The sequence below is a fragment of the Anabas testudineus genome, chromosome 5 (genome assembly GCF_900324465.2).
Source record: "Anabas testudineus chromosome 5, fAnaTes1.2, whole genome shotgun sequence".
Classification (NCBI taxonomy): Eukaryota; Metazoa; Chordata; class Actinopteri; order Anabantiformes; family Anabantidae; genus Anabas; species Anabas testudineus.
This window is the reverse complement of record NC_046614.1, coordinates 5,789,171-5,803,390: the sequence shown is the minus strand read 5'-3', so window position 1 is coordinate 5,803,390 and position 14,220 is coordinate 5,789,171. Positions and strand designations below refer to the sequence as shown.

At 40.6% G+C, this 14,220-nt stretch overlaps 1 protein-coding gene across 1 annotated transcript in view; it reads left to right on the top strand.

The window, feature by feature from the left end:
- Positions 1 to 12,537, top strand: part of camkvb (CaM kinase-like vesicle-associated b) — a 32,420-nt gene extending 19,883 nt beyond the window's left edge. Inside the window, exons 2-11 of the mRNA XM_026349183.1 lie at positions 5,749 to 5,856; positions 6,136 to 6,267; positions 8,775 to 8,849; positions 9,326 to 9,464; positions 10,195 to 10,315; positions 10,444 to 10,519; positions 10,616 to 10,752; positions 10,850 to 10,928; positions 11,897 to 11,984; positions 12,178 to 12,537. Coding sequence (XP_026204968.1) covers positions 5,762 to 5,856; positions 6,136 to 6,267; positions 8,775 to 8,849; positions 9,326 to 9,464; positions 10,195 to 10,315; positions 10,444 to 10,519; positions 10,616 to 10,752; positions 10,850 to 10,928; positions 11,897 to 11,984; positions 12,178 to 12,537 — 1,302 coding nt within the window. The 5' untranslated portion in view covers positions 5,749 to 5,761. The remainder of the gene's footprint in view (positions 1 to 5,748; positions 5,857 to 6,135; positions 6,268 to 8,774; positions 8,850 to 9,325; positions 9,465 to 10,194; positions 10,316 to 10,443; positions 10,520 to 10,615; positions 10,753 to 10,849; positions 10,929 to 11,896; positions 11,985 to 12,177) is intronic.
- Positions 12,538 to 14,220: the final 1,683 nt, after the last annotated feature.

The window sequence follows — 14,220 nt, the reverse complement described above, 5'->3', positions numbered from 1 at the left end:
TACAACCAGTACGGATGTGCACATGCCTTTTTCCATTGGAATGAGTGTATGCACAGTACAAAACTTGTTAACTTTTTGTTGTTTGTAACTCTTTTATAAGAACAGAGTCAAGGGTTATGTCATAAATAAGCATACCTAAATTGCATGAAATGAGCACCCCGTTGTCTGGTGCACGTGCAGCCAGTGTGAACAATCTTTGTGGACTAAAAGTTTGCATGTGGCCTCACTTTATTCGAGGCTTGCCCTGGATTGATTTCAAGCCTTATGCACTACTTTAAGTTGCATATTGTAGCTTTGAGTTTCCAACCTGAACTTGTTTTCTTGTTTTTCATTATCTTTCAGTCCTTATATTCGCATCCAGTTTAAAAAGTAGAGATTTATCACATAATTTCTATGCCATGATAACTTAATTCATGAAGAGATAGTGAAAAGCAACTATTCAAGCATCTTTCTTGCGTTGGTCTGTATTAACTCTCAAACAATTGAGGCCACGCTCATCTGTGTCGACTTTATCTTCTCACTTCAGCTGAAGACAAAGTGCAACCACAGTCTCTCGGGCAACCCCATGGGGATCAGTGGGGATGAAAGAAAATAAATGTCAAGGATGTTTATTTCCCAGTATCTGGAAAGTCTGTCCTTGTGGGTTTGAGGCTCCAACCAATCCCCAGGAACAGACAGAAAAACTGAGCATCAGAGAGAGGGCAAGATGACATTTTAGATGGCTGAGCAGAGCCTTGTCAAAACAGAATTACGAGTTTCTCCAAAACACTTGAGAAGAGAGTGGGCTTAGGGGAATCCAAAGTGGATCTCAAACCAGCACTGATTGATTTTTTTCGGCATCTTGTGGGCAGTGCAACAACACTGACATATTACCTTAAAAAGCTCTGACAAGGGTTAATAACTAACTTAATCGCTTACTGCATACATTGAACAACATTAGCATTAAGTTGTAGTCACGTTTCTGCCACCTGACAGTCCAATTTTCCTTTTAGTTTAGTTTCAGCACACTGAGGGGAAAGATGGTAATTTGGCTCTGTTGTTGCCAGTTTGATCTCACAAGTTTGTCTGTCTGCCGTGGCATATATTAGGTTTATCAGAGCAGTTTTGTTGAAAACTGACTCGTTCCATTAGGAAACGGGGTTGACATACAGTAAGAATACACTAAATCATTGAGGTTTCGTGCCATAAAACCAAAACAAATGAGCCGAAAGATGCTAACACCTCTAATCAGTCAGAGAACTTTTTGCTTAACTGAAAAGTTTTGCAGGTTTTAGCTTCTATATTATCTTTTATGGCTGTGAAGAGCAAGATGGAGCGCAACACACAGTAGTAGAGCACAGTTAAGCAGGGAGAGGGAGGGCTCCAAGCATTAAAAAATATATTTTTTAAAGGTGATCGTATCTTTATTAAATTATTTCCATGCATCCCAGTCTATATTAATATTAGTCTCAAGCAATCAAAAATGCACATTAATTGCATGCTTTAATAAATTTATCAAAATTAATTGCATTCAAAGATATTTTAATGCAAATTAATTTATAATAAATAACTAAATGATAAATTAATCCATACATAATTGACACAGACTTTGAAGTTAAACTTTGCATTGAAGTGATATGCTGGAGATCCAACCCAGTGTTGGCTCATGGTGGACTGCACAACCCCACCCTTTCCTCACTTTCCTAGTTCTAGCCACATGTTAAGAGGTGCAGATTGCCGTCTGACTTAGTGTACTGCACCCCCAGCACCTGTACTTCCCACAGTTATGCTCATATTGATTGTTTTGCAGAACATACTTGGCCCTGCTTTAGTTGGTAACTCTCTCCCCTTACTGCTCTCAATACCCACACTGGTTACTTTTCATTTGTGTCTTTATTCTCGACATACCGAGTCAAAGAACACAGCTGAGCACAATTAATTAGCATGAATTATTTTAATTAGTTCTTTTTTTTTTCTGTGATTAATTAGTGAAAATGAGTACATTATTTCCACAGCCCCAATTCATATACAACAATGGTGTATAATATTCAGCTTAACACACAAGTGCAGTGAGGCTCAGATTACATTTTCTTAAACACTAGAAAACTCATTGGCTGAACATGCCTACAGTACTTATTCTCCATGACGAAGTGATTTCCATTGTATGACAAACGATGGTCTATCACTATGATGGTCTCTTGAGGAAACAGTATGAGACACATAGAAAGCAAGTTGCCACTGAATATTTGCAGCAATGTTCTTCCAAATGTGTTTAGCAAAACATATTAGTAGTTTGATTTATTTTCAGGTAAATGTAGTTGGGATAATATGATTATCCAGTATTATGAAAAATGTTCTGTATTATCTAGTTTGAGTGTGTGTTTGTAATAAAGAGTCTTTACATCAGTCTGGCTCTGCGCTGCTTAGGTTCATTTTACTGTGCGGTCTGATCTTCACTGTGCATCCTCATTTAGTAGCTACTGAGCCAGAGGTGGAGTAAAGAGAATAGAATCTAGAAAACTAAACAGGAAGTGAAATATTTCCAAAAACACTTTTCTGTCTCTGATGAATGTCATGGTCGGATTAGAGCAAATGGCTGCGCCCTCGTGCACGTTAAGGGCTTACCATGCCAAACAGGTACAAGCCATTTTCCCGAGGTGTAGCACAACATTACGCTACAGCAGCAGGTAAAATAATCCCCCTTACAGCTACCTTGAAAAGTCTTGACACAGTGCACATAAGCGCAGCATTTAGCCTAATCCTAAGCTTCACTCAGACACGAGCGCTACAAAAGTTTCTCATCAATTCCAGCAGGCTCAAAAAAAAACCTCATTTGCTGATTTCCTTGCCTGGCTGGAGGAGGTGCTGCGCTTTCCTAATAAGCCTGAGATCTTTATCACCATCCATCTTCTGTCCTGTAAATCTTCACCGCATCTGCAGAAAATCTTGGGTGATACAGCAGGGCAGCAGGGCCCAAACGGCCCCCCTCCGGCAGATGGAGGTCACACACTGGGCCGTAAAGCATCGCAGGCCATCGATTGGTGCTCCCGGAGGGCAGATAACAGTCAGAGCATGGCGTGATAATGCTTGAATGTTGCTGATGGTGGTCAGTCCAAATGGGCCCATTATGCTGTCTCCGTTATGCAATACGACCAGCATCGTGCTCTTTCCGCTTGAAATGCTTCATGAATTGTCTGTCCACTAAACTAATTCACACTTTTTTTTTTCTTCTTTTACTTGGAGAGGCTGACCAAAGCACTTTGAAAAGATTTTTTACTAAACTGTCTGGGAAATGTTTATTTCTCCATAAATTTTTTTTTTAACAAGTCCACTATGAACCTGTAAGTTAAGGCTGGCTGCAGAAAGCGTTTTCACATCTTCAAAGACACTTTCAGCTGACTTATTAGATTTAATTAGATGAATTAGGTTTCACTGTCTTTCAGCGATGCTCACTCTCTTTTCCTTCTCCTCCACTCCTGTTCCAGCTACTTGTTGAATATAAATGTGTTCCTCTTGTGTCATAGATTTTCCCTGGTGTTTTCTAATGCCTTTCTTCCGCCACACCATCTTCCATTTAAGCCACTGGCCCCTGCAGAACTCTCTTGTCTGCCTTGCAGCATGGAGCTAAAGCGTTTACCACCGAGAGACAGCGAGAGAAATAGGGAGCCAAGAAAGGTCAGGCACTCGCACTGACTGCACAACAGAGCCTCGCACCTCAGATGAGAAAAGGAAGTTCAGAGAGCGCACGCTTTTCTCTCAGCTATTTGAGACGTCCCTGTGCTCGCCCTCGTCCATCTAGATTGGATTACGAGCTGGTTCGCGGAGCTACACTGAACAGATTGCCCTTCTTACACATAATGCTATACTTCTCATGCTAGCCGAGCTCATTTACACATGGGCATCCATCACCAGACTGTCGGCACAGATGGATGGTTTCGGCTAGGAGATAAATATTTTTTACTTCTTATTTATCAGGAGAAATTTTTTGCTGCACAGTCGTTTTTCAGCGCGGTCCCACTTTGAATTCAAACAGCTTCACAGACAGGGTATTCACACCAGCTCAGGACCAGTCAGTAAATCTTCAGTGTTGTACTGTACGCCCCTGAGCAGCTTAACTGGCATAATAAGTGGCATAGTGCCTTATTAAAGGACGCATGAGTGGTAGTTGTTGAGAGAGGCAACAATTGTTCTCCCACCAGATTTCTCTAATCTGTTGTGGGATTTGAAGCAAGAGAACATTTAATCACACAGTTGCTTGTTGTAACCAAACCCACTTGCTTTTTCTTTGTTTTATTTTGAGGGGAAACTGGCTTCTCTTAAATCTATTTACTCACATTTAACTGGCTATTATATGATATATTACCATAATAAATGAAATAAAGTCACAATTTTCTTCAGTTTGAAATCACACAATTAACCCTAATAAGTAGCGATGAATGACTAATAAAATTAGTCCCATGTTCCAATGAGAAGTTGTGTTCTTTAATATTAGAGTATTAGACACATTTTTATCTTGATGAGGGTGGTTTCTTTCTTGATGAGGCTGACCACACTCATAGGGCACAAGAAGTCACTGAATAGTTTGAGTGTGAGGATGATGGTGACTGGTGAAAATGATTGCATGCTGTTGCCTTCACAATCACTAGACCTTGAACCAATTGAACAGTTGGTAGTTTTTGGGCCGCAATGTTAGACAGCTCTCTCCACCATCTCCATCTCCATCCTTAAAACAACAAATGAGGGAATATGCTTTAGACAAATAGCTGCCACACTCCGCCAGAACAGCTTCAATGCACCTTCAGTGCTTCAGTGCAAGTGTCTGGTAGGGACGGAACAAATACACAAAGACACACTCATTTATTGTTGTAAACTCAAACAGCAGCTAATTTCTTCCACTTTTAGGACTCCTGTTCATAAATATACAGTGTGAAGAAAGAAATACACACACACACAAAAAAAAAGCCTTTTCTCCCATGAAACACAAAAATAACAACTTGCTGACTATAAAATCTCTCCTTCTCCTCCTTCTCAATCAAACTAAAACCTGTTGTAAAGTTGCAGGGGCTGGTCTCAGATATCCTTTTATGTTGTGAGATAAAGACACAGAGAGACTCTGCAGCAATTACGTGTTGAAGACTTGATGCAGAGTTGTTAAGCAGTCAATTCCTCTTTGAGTTTCTGGATGAGCCCGCCTGTAATTGCCAGCTCCCTTTTTTTTTGACTGGAAATGCTTCACTTGATGCTGAAGTTGCTTCTCTGGGCTCGCAGAGCATATTAGCAGGAGCTCCTTTTTGCACCCTGACCCCTTTGGTTTGTAACTTTCATCCCACAGAAAAGCTGTTACATTCAGTGCAGACCTCTGCTTCGCTGCAAGACTGTTCTCCTAGCTGTCATTATCAGTTATTAGTTATGTAAGTTGGATCCTAAGACAAAGCAGACTGTGCAGCAGATCCCTCTATGGCTCTGGCCTTTATTAATGCAGGATCATGAAAGGCTCAGGTACAGAAAGTGAAACAATCCACAGGACAGATATTGCCTGTGGTGTCTCTCTCACACTTTTGAAAGGCTTTCTCAGCACTTCTGGAGCAGAACTTCTTTATGACTGAGGGACAGCGCGGATTTGCCAAGTCATCATCAATGTAATATTATGGCACAGTGTGAGGCCAAATTGAAATTGAAGACAAATCATCAGCAAAAGTTGGACACCACGATGGAGTGACGTATTCCATTCAATGAGTCACGCGTCTCTTTCTGTCTCTCGTCCTGCAGGTGGGGAGTGGCCATGCCATTTGGCTGTTTAACAATCGGGGAAAAGAAGGATTATCACAATCCTTCGGACGTGACAGATAAATATGACCTGGGTCAGATTGTTAAATCGTGAGTATTTTAACTTTTACAGGAGAAGTTGAGTCATGGCAACTGGACTTGCTTCTTGCTCCTACTTGTTGTTAAAATGTTTCAGTACTCCAAAAAGCTTCTTCAGTCTGTGGAAAGTTGGTAGGAGACCTTAAATTTATCCTTAAGTGAGACCACTCTAGAGGGTAAACTTGAGGTCTCCTATGAAACTACTTGGATGAGAAATGAACATCATGATCTGTGTTTAAATCCCTACAAATATAGTGAATCTGAAATGCTATGTGATGCTTTTTGTTTCAGGGAGGAGTTCTGTGAGATATTCAGGGCCAAGGACAAAACTACAATGAAAATGTACACATGTAAAAAGTTCCTAAAGAAGGATGGAAGGAAAGTTCGCAAGGCTGCCAAAAATGAGATCCTCATCTTAAAGATGTGAGTCGCTTTGTGGTGTTTCTACTCTTTCCACTGTGTTCAATAGCGTCTGATTTGTTTTGTGCTGGCACCGTCGTCTGAAGTTTGTCATTTGTTCTTTCGTTTTGATTCCCCATTTTATCTTCGTCATGAATTTCATTCCATACACACCTCATTTCACAGGCAGCATCAATTTCTTAAACGAAAAGCAGAGCAGAAAACAAATCTTGGGGCTTTCTTTAAAAAACAACACACCTCATTTTGCTGACTGATCACACACGGCCTTGTTCATCTGAGTTTTTTTTTTTTCTCAGCTTCTCTGTCATTGGCTAACTTTCCAGAACAAACCACATTACCATAACCTCGGCCTTATCAAACTATTTGTCTCTGATGTCGGGAGAAGCGGCGAAGCAAGATGAAGATGAAGGTGCGATTTCGTTATGAGAGGACTTTGAAAACGGATTCTTCTGAAAATTACACCTTAGACACCTCAGTAACGGGGATGCACGCTGCTCCCGTTTTTCCTGCTCTAAGCATCAGTGGGGCGTTTGAGTGAATAATGAAATATGATGACATTTTCAAAGGCTGTGAATAACAGCATCAAACACAGTCGGGAATATAAAGTGTTTGAATATAGGTGTTGGATAAGAAAAGAAGTGCTCAATCAGGTTTAAAAAGTCCAAAATCCCATACAAGGCCAACTTGTGCTACAGTAACTTTCTGTTTCCTTGCAGTTACTTATACTAATTTTAACAGCATTTACGTCTCCCTCCACCTAGAAATGTATTTTGCTTGTTGTTACTTGCATGTTTGAGCTCCACTGTGAAGATTGATGGATGTGAGGAGTTGGATGCCAGAAAACTGTTTAAGAGTCAAAGTTTATCCGCACTGCACTCTGTTTAAGCAGAAGGAGTTTGTGACGTCGCAACTAATCTGGAAAGTAGTCATAGTCTTATAGTCAACTTGTAAATGAGACACCCTGTGTCCAGCAAATTAATGTTTGAAAAAAAAATAATTTAAAAAATAGATTTAAATAGATTGAACTAAGCAAATTGATAAGAGCCTCCCATTGGAAAATTACTGCATAGATTAATATTTTTCAACTGACATTAAGTTTGGAAAAGATGTTAGTCTGTTTCAGAAGGGTTAAATTATGAGCATGAATCAAGCAAAGAAAACCTCAGGGTAAGAAAAGAGGTGGGTGAAGTGATGCACCCATCATCATTTGCTTTTGCTTTTTTGATTTCCACTTGATTCTTATTTAATGCTTAATAGCTAATGTAGATAACCTAAAGTCACTGTTCTGTTTTATAGCTTAGTAAAATATGAACAACACAGTTTTACATTTCCTGTTTCATACATTTCTTGTGCATACATGCAACAAATTTCAGGTAGATAGATGTAAATACAGTTAGTAAGTACTGTGCCTCTTTGTCTTCCAAGACATATTATTTCTTGGAGCAAATGAGAAACACATGAGCAATATGTACATACTAGATATTGTGTCCACAAACATCACAAACACTATGTCCTGCTCTCCACACAAAGCTGTGTTTAGTATTATCGTCATTTTGCCATTAATGACTACATGTCATCATGGAAATTCATTGAAGGTCATGGAAGGTCAAGCCAATCACTGAGGCACAGACAATCTGGGATTATGCACAGAGGGACATGACAAGACCAGACTCGAAGATCTCCTAAAAGGCAAATAATGTGATGCTTTATTAATAGACCAATCTTATGTGAGGAATAATTATGATCTAATATACGTAGTGCACCTACTCTGCTGCCTCATGGTGGTATTTTATTTGTTGCAAAGAAACACTATATTTTTTCTACATATATATGATAATGTGATGTCCAAGCTTTCTCCTTACCTGTTATCAGATGGACTGTATTCAGTTCTTGACATTTTATTTTCAGTGATTGAATTTGAAATTGATGCATGTGTGCTTTTATAAATCCATACTAAGGAACAAAGATTCTCCAAAAGATATGCACAATTAATTTGCTAAAGATTTTACCTTTGCTCTTTATCTTCTCCACTTAAAGAGGACACAATTCGACAGACACAGGTTTTATCCTTTTTGATCATTTACCACATTTAGTGAAATGCTAATAACAACTATAGGTCCAAACAGGAACTCTTTTGTCATCTCCCTGGATGAAAAATATCCAGAAAAAAATAAATTCACCATCAGGTACTGTGATTGCATGGACATGGGCATGGTTTTCTTTATGCCATCGTGAAGGCATTAGATCACATGAATCTGCTATTGGCCAGGCAGTTGAACATGTAGATCTCAGTGATGTGAATGTGAACTTGATTGAACATGATCATGTGTGCGATATTTCATTTTGTTTCTTCATGGCTGCTCCCGCTCTCAGCGTCTAGCGTGCTATTCACGAGCATTAAAGCAGGTCTTTACATTATTCCTACGGCTGGATGAATGATGCATGCATCATCTCCGATATGACTCCTGACATCATTCTTTCTCTCTGTTTTCTACTTTATGTCTCATCAGGGTGAAACATCCCAATATTCTCCAGCTAGTGGACGTCTACGAGACCAAAAAAGAATACTTCCTTTTCCTTGAACTGTGAGTTTAGATGGCTGTAGAGCTGGGGGGAAAGGCTTTCTGCCCGTCTTTGCTACAGCTCGTGCCTGCTGAACTGTATGTGTTGATTATACACTCATGGGGAATGAGCTGTTGTAGCCTGGGGCCCCATAGATATGAGAACAGCAAAGAACTTCACTCATTTGGTATTCAGATATGATTGCTTTGCTAGTTCCTCCATCCTCATCAGCATGTGTTCTTGGGGAATTTGATGCATTTCCATGGATATGCTAAATGTACTGTAAGATACCAGTCTTGTCCTGTGAGGGAGCCTGATTTGTGACTTTACGCTAGAAAGGAAATGATCAAATACAGCACACGGACGAAAATTATAAAAAAAAAAATACATATGTAGCCTGTTGAACAATGCAATTAACATTTTAATATAAATGTGCATTGTACAATCAGTTCTTTTTAGACGCTGTTTGATTAGCCATATGGCCCTTTCTTTTCCACAGCGCAACCGGCAGAGAGGTGTTTGACTGGATCCTGGATCAAGGCTACTACTCAGAGCGGGACACCAGCAACGTGGTGCGCCAGGTGTTGGAGGCAGTAGCCTACCTCCACTCCCTGCAAATTGTTCACAGAAACCTCAAGGTAACGAGCTACATCAGTGTTGTTCAGAACGAACCATTACATTTTTAAATACCAGCTGTCAAAACAAACAACAAAGCTCAGCCACTCCATGAAATTAATTTCACTTTAATTCAGATGAATACTCCTGACGTCTGGAAGGTCAGCACCACGCTGTGACAGCACAGTGTGCAAAGTTCCTCTATTTCAATGTGCTGTAAATCATCCGATACACCGAAAACCATAAACACAGCATTCTGACATTAACATTTAGCTCCTAACACGGCTGTACCTTATCACACAGAGCCATTAGCGTGGCTGTGGATTTTTTAGTAGCCTGTGCAAATTCAACTTGACAAACTAGTAATAGGAAGGAGGGTTGCCAAATGACACGTATATGACTCTGATACCATCTGATGAAAATCACTACATTTAGCCAGAGATGTCCTAGCCCACTAATTGTGTATAACCATTATTTGTAGCAAAACGTGATCTGCTTCCCAGATCGATGGCTTAAATAGAAGTCAATGCCTTTCTTGAATGGGAACACTTTAAACTTTCAAGGCATTTAGCTGCTCCATAATTAAACTTTTAGATCTTTTCAGTCTCCTTATTATTTCTGTTTCTGGAAATGACACCATTAGTGAAATTCAAACCCTTGCGACTTTCAATAGCAGATTAGCTACGACAATGAAAGACCTTAAACGTGAATATTACATTAATGGTTGTCATTGTAATGTGTCATTGCCCGTAGTTGGAGAACTTGGTTTACTACAACCGCCTGAAGCACTCTAAAATAGTCATCAGTGATTTCCATCTTGCCAAACTGGAGAACGGACTAATCAAAGACCCCTGTGGGACACCAGAGTACCTGGGTGAGAATATAAATTTACAACCTAGAAAATTAGATACTTTTATAAATTGGCAGACCACTGGATAATGTTATGTGGCAGCCTGATGAGGCTCACAGAGAGTTTCATGATGTTTCTGTGCCCTTGTGCAGCTCCAGAGGTTGTTGGCAGACAGCGGTACGGCAGGCCTGTGGACTGCTGGGCCATAGGTGTCATCATGTATATACTGTAAGTTGTGACTTGACACTACAGAATTGGTTTATTAACGTACAGTAAGTGGCTGCGTTTTGACTCCTGCTTCTCATTGTTCCTTTGCTACCTCAGGTTGTCAGGCAATCCACCTTTCTATGACGAGACTGATGATGATGATTATGAAAACCACGATAAGAACCTTTTCCGGAAGATCCTGGCAGGCGATTATGAGTTTGACTCTCCATATTGGGATGAAATTTCTGATTCAGGTATGTTCAGGTTCATCTCCCCCCAGAGTGTTCCATCACTTCATAGTTATATTCACATGCAGACTAAACCTTCTTCTGTGGCATTTTTCTCTGACAGCTAAGACTCTGGTTGCTCGCCTGATGGAGGTGGATCAAGACCAGAGACTGACAGCCCAGGAGGCTATAAACCATGAATGGTAGGCAGCTTTGATAGATTGTAAATTAGAGCGATGGGATCAGCTTCTATTAATGTTAACAGAACAGCTGTATAACCTTCTTCCTTCTAGGTTGTGTTCATCAATACTACTCACTTTAACAAGCAAATCGCTGATAACCAGAGCTGATGCTTAGTTTAACAATTAACCACAGATGCCTGCCACATTAGACGAGTAGTCTTTTAAAATCCACAGTAGTAGCATTGCTCTAAGGATTGTAATATGTCTCAAACAAGTACTGAGGGATTGGCACAAAATGTGGTACAGATTTATAGTTCTGATGGGGATGATCTAGTCACATTTACTTTTTCACCACAGCAACATTCTCTGACTCTTATTGAAATATCCTGATGACTATTGGTTGGATTGCCCTAAAGTTTACTACAGGTTGAAATGGAATATCTTGAATTCAATTCAATTCAGTTTTATTTATGTAGCACCAAATCACAACAGACATAATTTCAAGACCCTTTACAGTGTTTAAGGTTTAAGACATTACAAAATATAACTGTATACAGAATTGTATAGAAAACTCAACAACCCCACTTGTGCAAGCACTAGGCGGCAGTGAAGAGGAAAAACTCCCTTTAGAGGAAGAAACCTCCAACGGCACCATGCTCAGGGTGGGCGGCCATCTGCCTCGACCGGTTGGGGTGACTTTAATAATCTCTTGATTCCTTATCTTGTCACATCATCTTGGCCCTGCCTAGTTATATCTGAGGAAACTCCAACAAACTCATTTACATTTTGAACATGACTTGATTGTCAAAAAAAAAGCAAGAAAACAAGTCTGAATAATCCTTAATGGTTTACCCATGCAAAGGTTTGCCAGTGATTAAATGAACAACAAATTGAGTGAGCCTGTGTGCAGCAGCCCGTGACACAAGATAGGGGAAGCATAATGCGTGTTGTGAAGTTGTTTATTTTTTTTTTCTTATTTTGTGCAACAGGATCTCTGGTGGTGCAGCTTCAGATAAGAACATCAAGGAAAATGTGTGTGCACAAATAGAGAAAAACTTTGCCAGAGCCAAGTGGAAGGTAAGGCTTTTTGTTCTCTACAGTAAGTTCTCCATAAAATTCAATGTAGTGTTTGGCTCTTGAATGAGGAGGTATAGTAGCACAGAACTGTGTAACTGAGAGACGTGGCAGTCTGGTGAGGAGCACGTTATTGTTCCCAGGTTATAGTACTTAGGAATTATTTGAGTAAAGTTGGTTCTCCATCCTCCAACAGAAAGCTGTGCGTGTCACTACCATCATGAAGAGACTGAGAGCACCTGAGCAGAGCGACTCGAAGGCAACGAGCCCTGCAGCCGCCACCCCAGCAGACCCTGCAGCTCCCCAGGCTGCTGCTGACCCCTCTGCACCTTTGTCTGCTGCTGCCGCCCCTGAGGGGGGCCCCGCTGTGGTCACAGGGCTCCCCGCCGGGGTGGAGAAAAGCCAGCCGGTGCCAGAGGCCGCGGACGGGGCAGCAGCCGCCGACCCACAGCAGCCGAGCCCAGCGCAGCAGGAGGCCGAGGCCACATTGCGTTGTAATGGAGAACCTTTGACGTCTCTCCGCCCAGCTGCTGAGGCCAAGGATGAGCAGGGTTAAACCTCCCCCACCCCACCCCCCTTCTGTGTGACCTCCTGCGTCCCCACCAACTCCTGCACACTGTACATTAGCTGCTAGCATGGTGACACTGACTCTGCTTCTCTCTCACTTGCAGCTTTAGTATCATCTCATGGAGGCTGTGTGCTACCTTTCCTGAGTGCTGCATTGCATTGGCTTTCTTTTTACATGCAGTGTGTCTTTCCTCACTGACCCTCGGGTGTTTCTTTTGTCAGATTATAGAAAACATGTCTATCTCACACTTGAGTTTTGGCAGAAACAACAGATTCACTGTCAAGCCGTGGCTTACGACTGAAGTCTTCTTTCTGATTCTTCTCTTAGTGATAAGAGAATGTAGGGAGACACAATTGTGTTGGAAACGGCTTTGATTCCTTTTTAATTAGCCAACTTGGGGAACTTCTCTCTGCCGGTTTTTGCAATTACAGTATCTGTTCTTTGAGTCAGTGAAAAGTTTAGGTTCTCCCTAAATTTTAACGTTTTATTGTAATACTCAGTAACACTGGCCCTCACATATTCCTTTAAAGTGGGAAATATAGTGACCTTTACTGTTATTGTCTACACTAACTATTTATTGTGCATTAAACGATACTGACATTCGTAACTGGGGGTTTTTAATGCCCGGTACTGTATTATGAACGAGGCAGCTTCGCACATAAACACACACACACACACACACACACACAAACACTATGTTCCTTTGCTAAGTTCCTGCTCAGGAAAGAACCTCATAGCTGTACGTGTAAAGATTCTGTACATAGAAACCTTTGTAGAAGTAGCCAAAACAGCATGCATTCACTTTTTGCTGTTCATTTCACGTTACAGCCACTTGGTGGATAAAGATGCGCTTATGCCAACCTTGACTTATCGTAGGCCATAGCACTCCTCCTCTTGCCACTAACCATGTCGAGGCTAATGTTATTTTCTAAAAGCACAGTATACAGTACATGATACTGTATATTCCTACTGTACCTTAAGCGCCCTCCCCCCATCAGTTATGTGGAAAAATCAAACAGTCCTCATCACATAGCCATTTCAGTTCTATGCATCCAAATTGTTTTGTAGCTTTTCATTTTTTAGAAACATCACCGCACACTGTATGACATCCCTATCCATCACATGCCAGGTTTGTTTGCACTTTTATTTGTGTTTGTGTTTAGACTCCACTCTCTAGATGCCACACATGTCTTAATACTTGGTTGTCACTGTAAAACAAAATGTGCATTAACTGACCACATGTGACTTTCAAGGGAACACGTGCATCATTTTTAGTTGTGTTAACTATAGGCTCATCTTTATTAAGTCAGCTTTGTTGTAAAAACACATTTACAAAAAAACTTTTTGGAACTTTAATTTATTATTAATTATTTATGTTCATTTTTTATTTCTACATTCTTGCTTTTTTAAGTTGGTCCACTTATTCAATCATTCGTTCATTCCACACAATTTGAGCGTATACTTAATCGACAGTAATAACAAACTATGTTTTTTTTTTTTTTTTTTTGTCCTGGTCCCCTCGAGCATTAATAATGAGCTAGAGAAGAAGTTCTCTGTAAGCACTCTGGAGGGAATAGAGCAATATTTGACTGGCTGCAGAAACTGTGATTCCTGGTGTCCTTTCGATAAAGTCCATGTACCTGTAAGTAGAAGTCTATAGTTCTTGCCAGC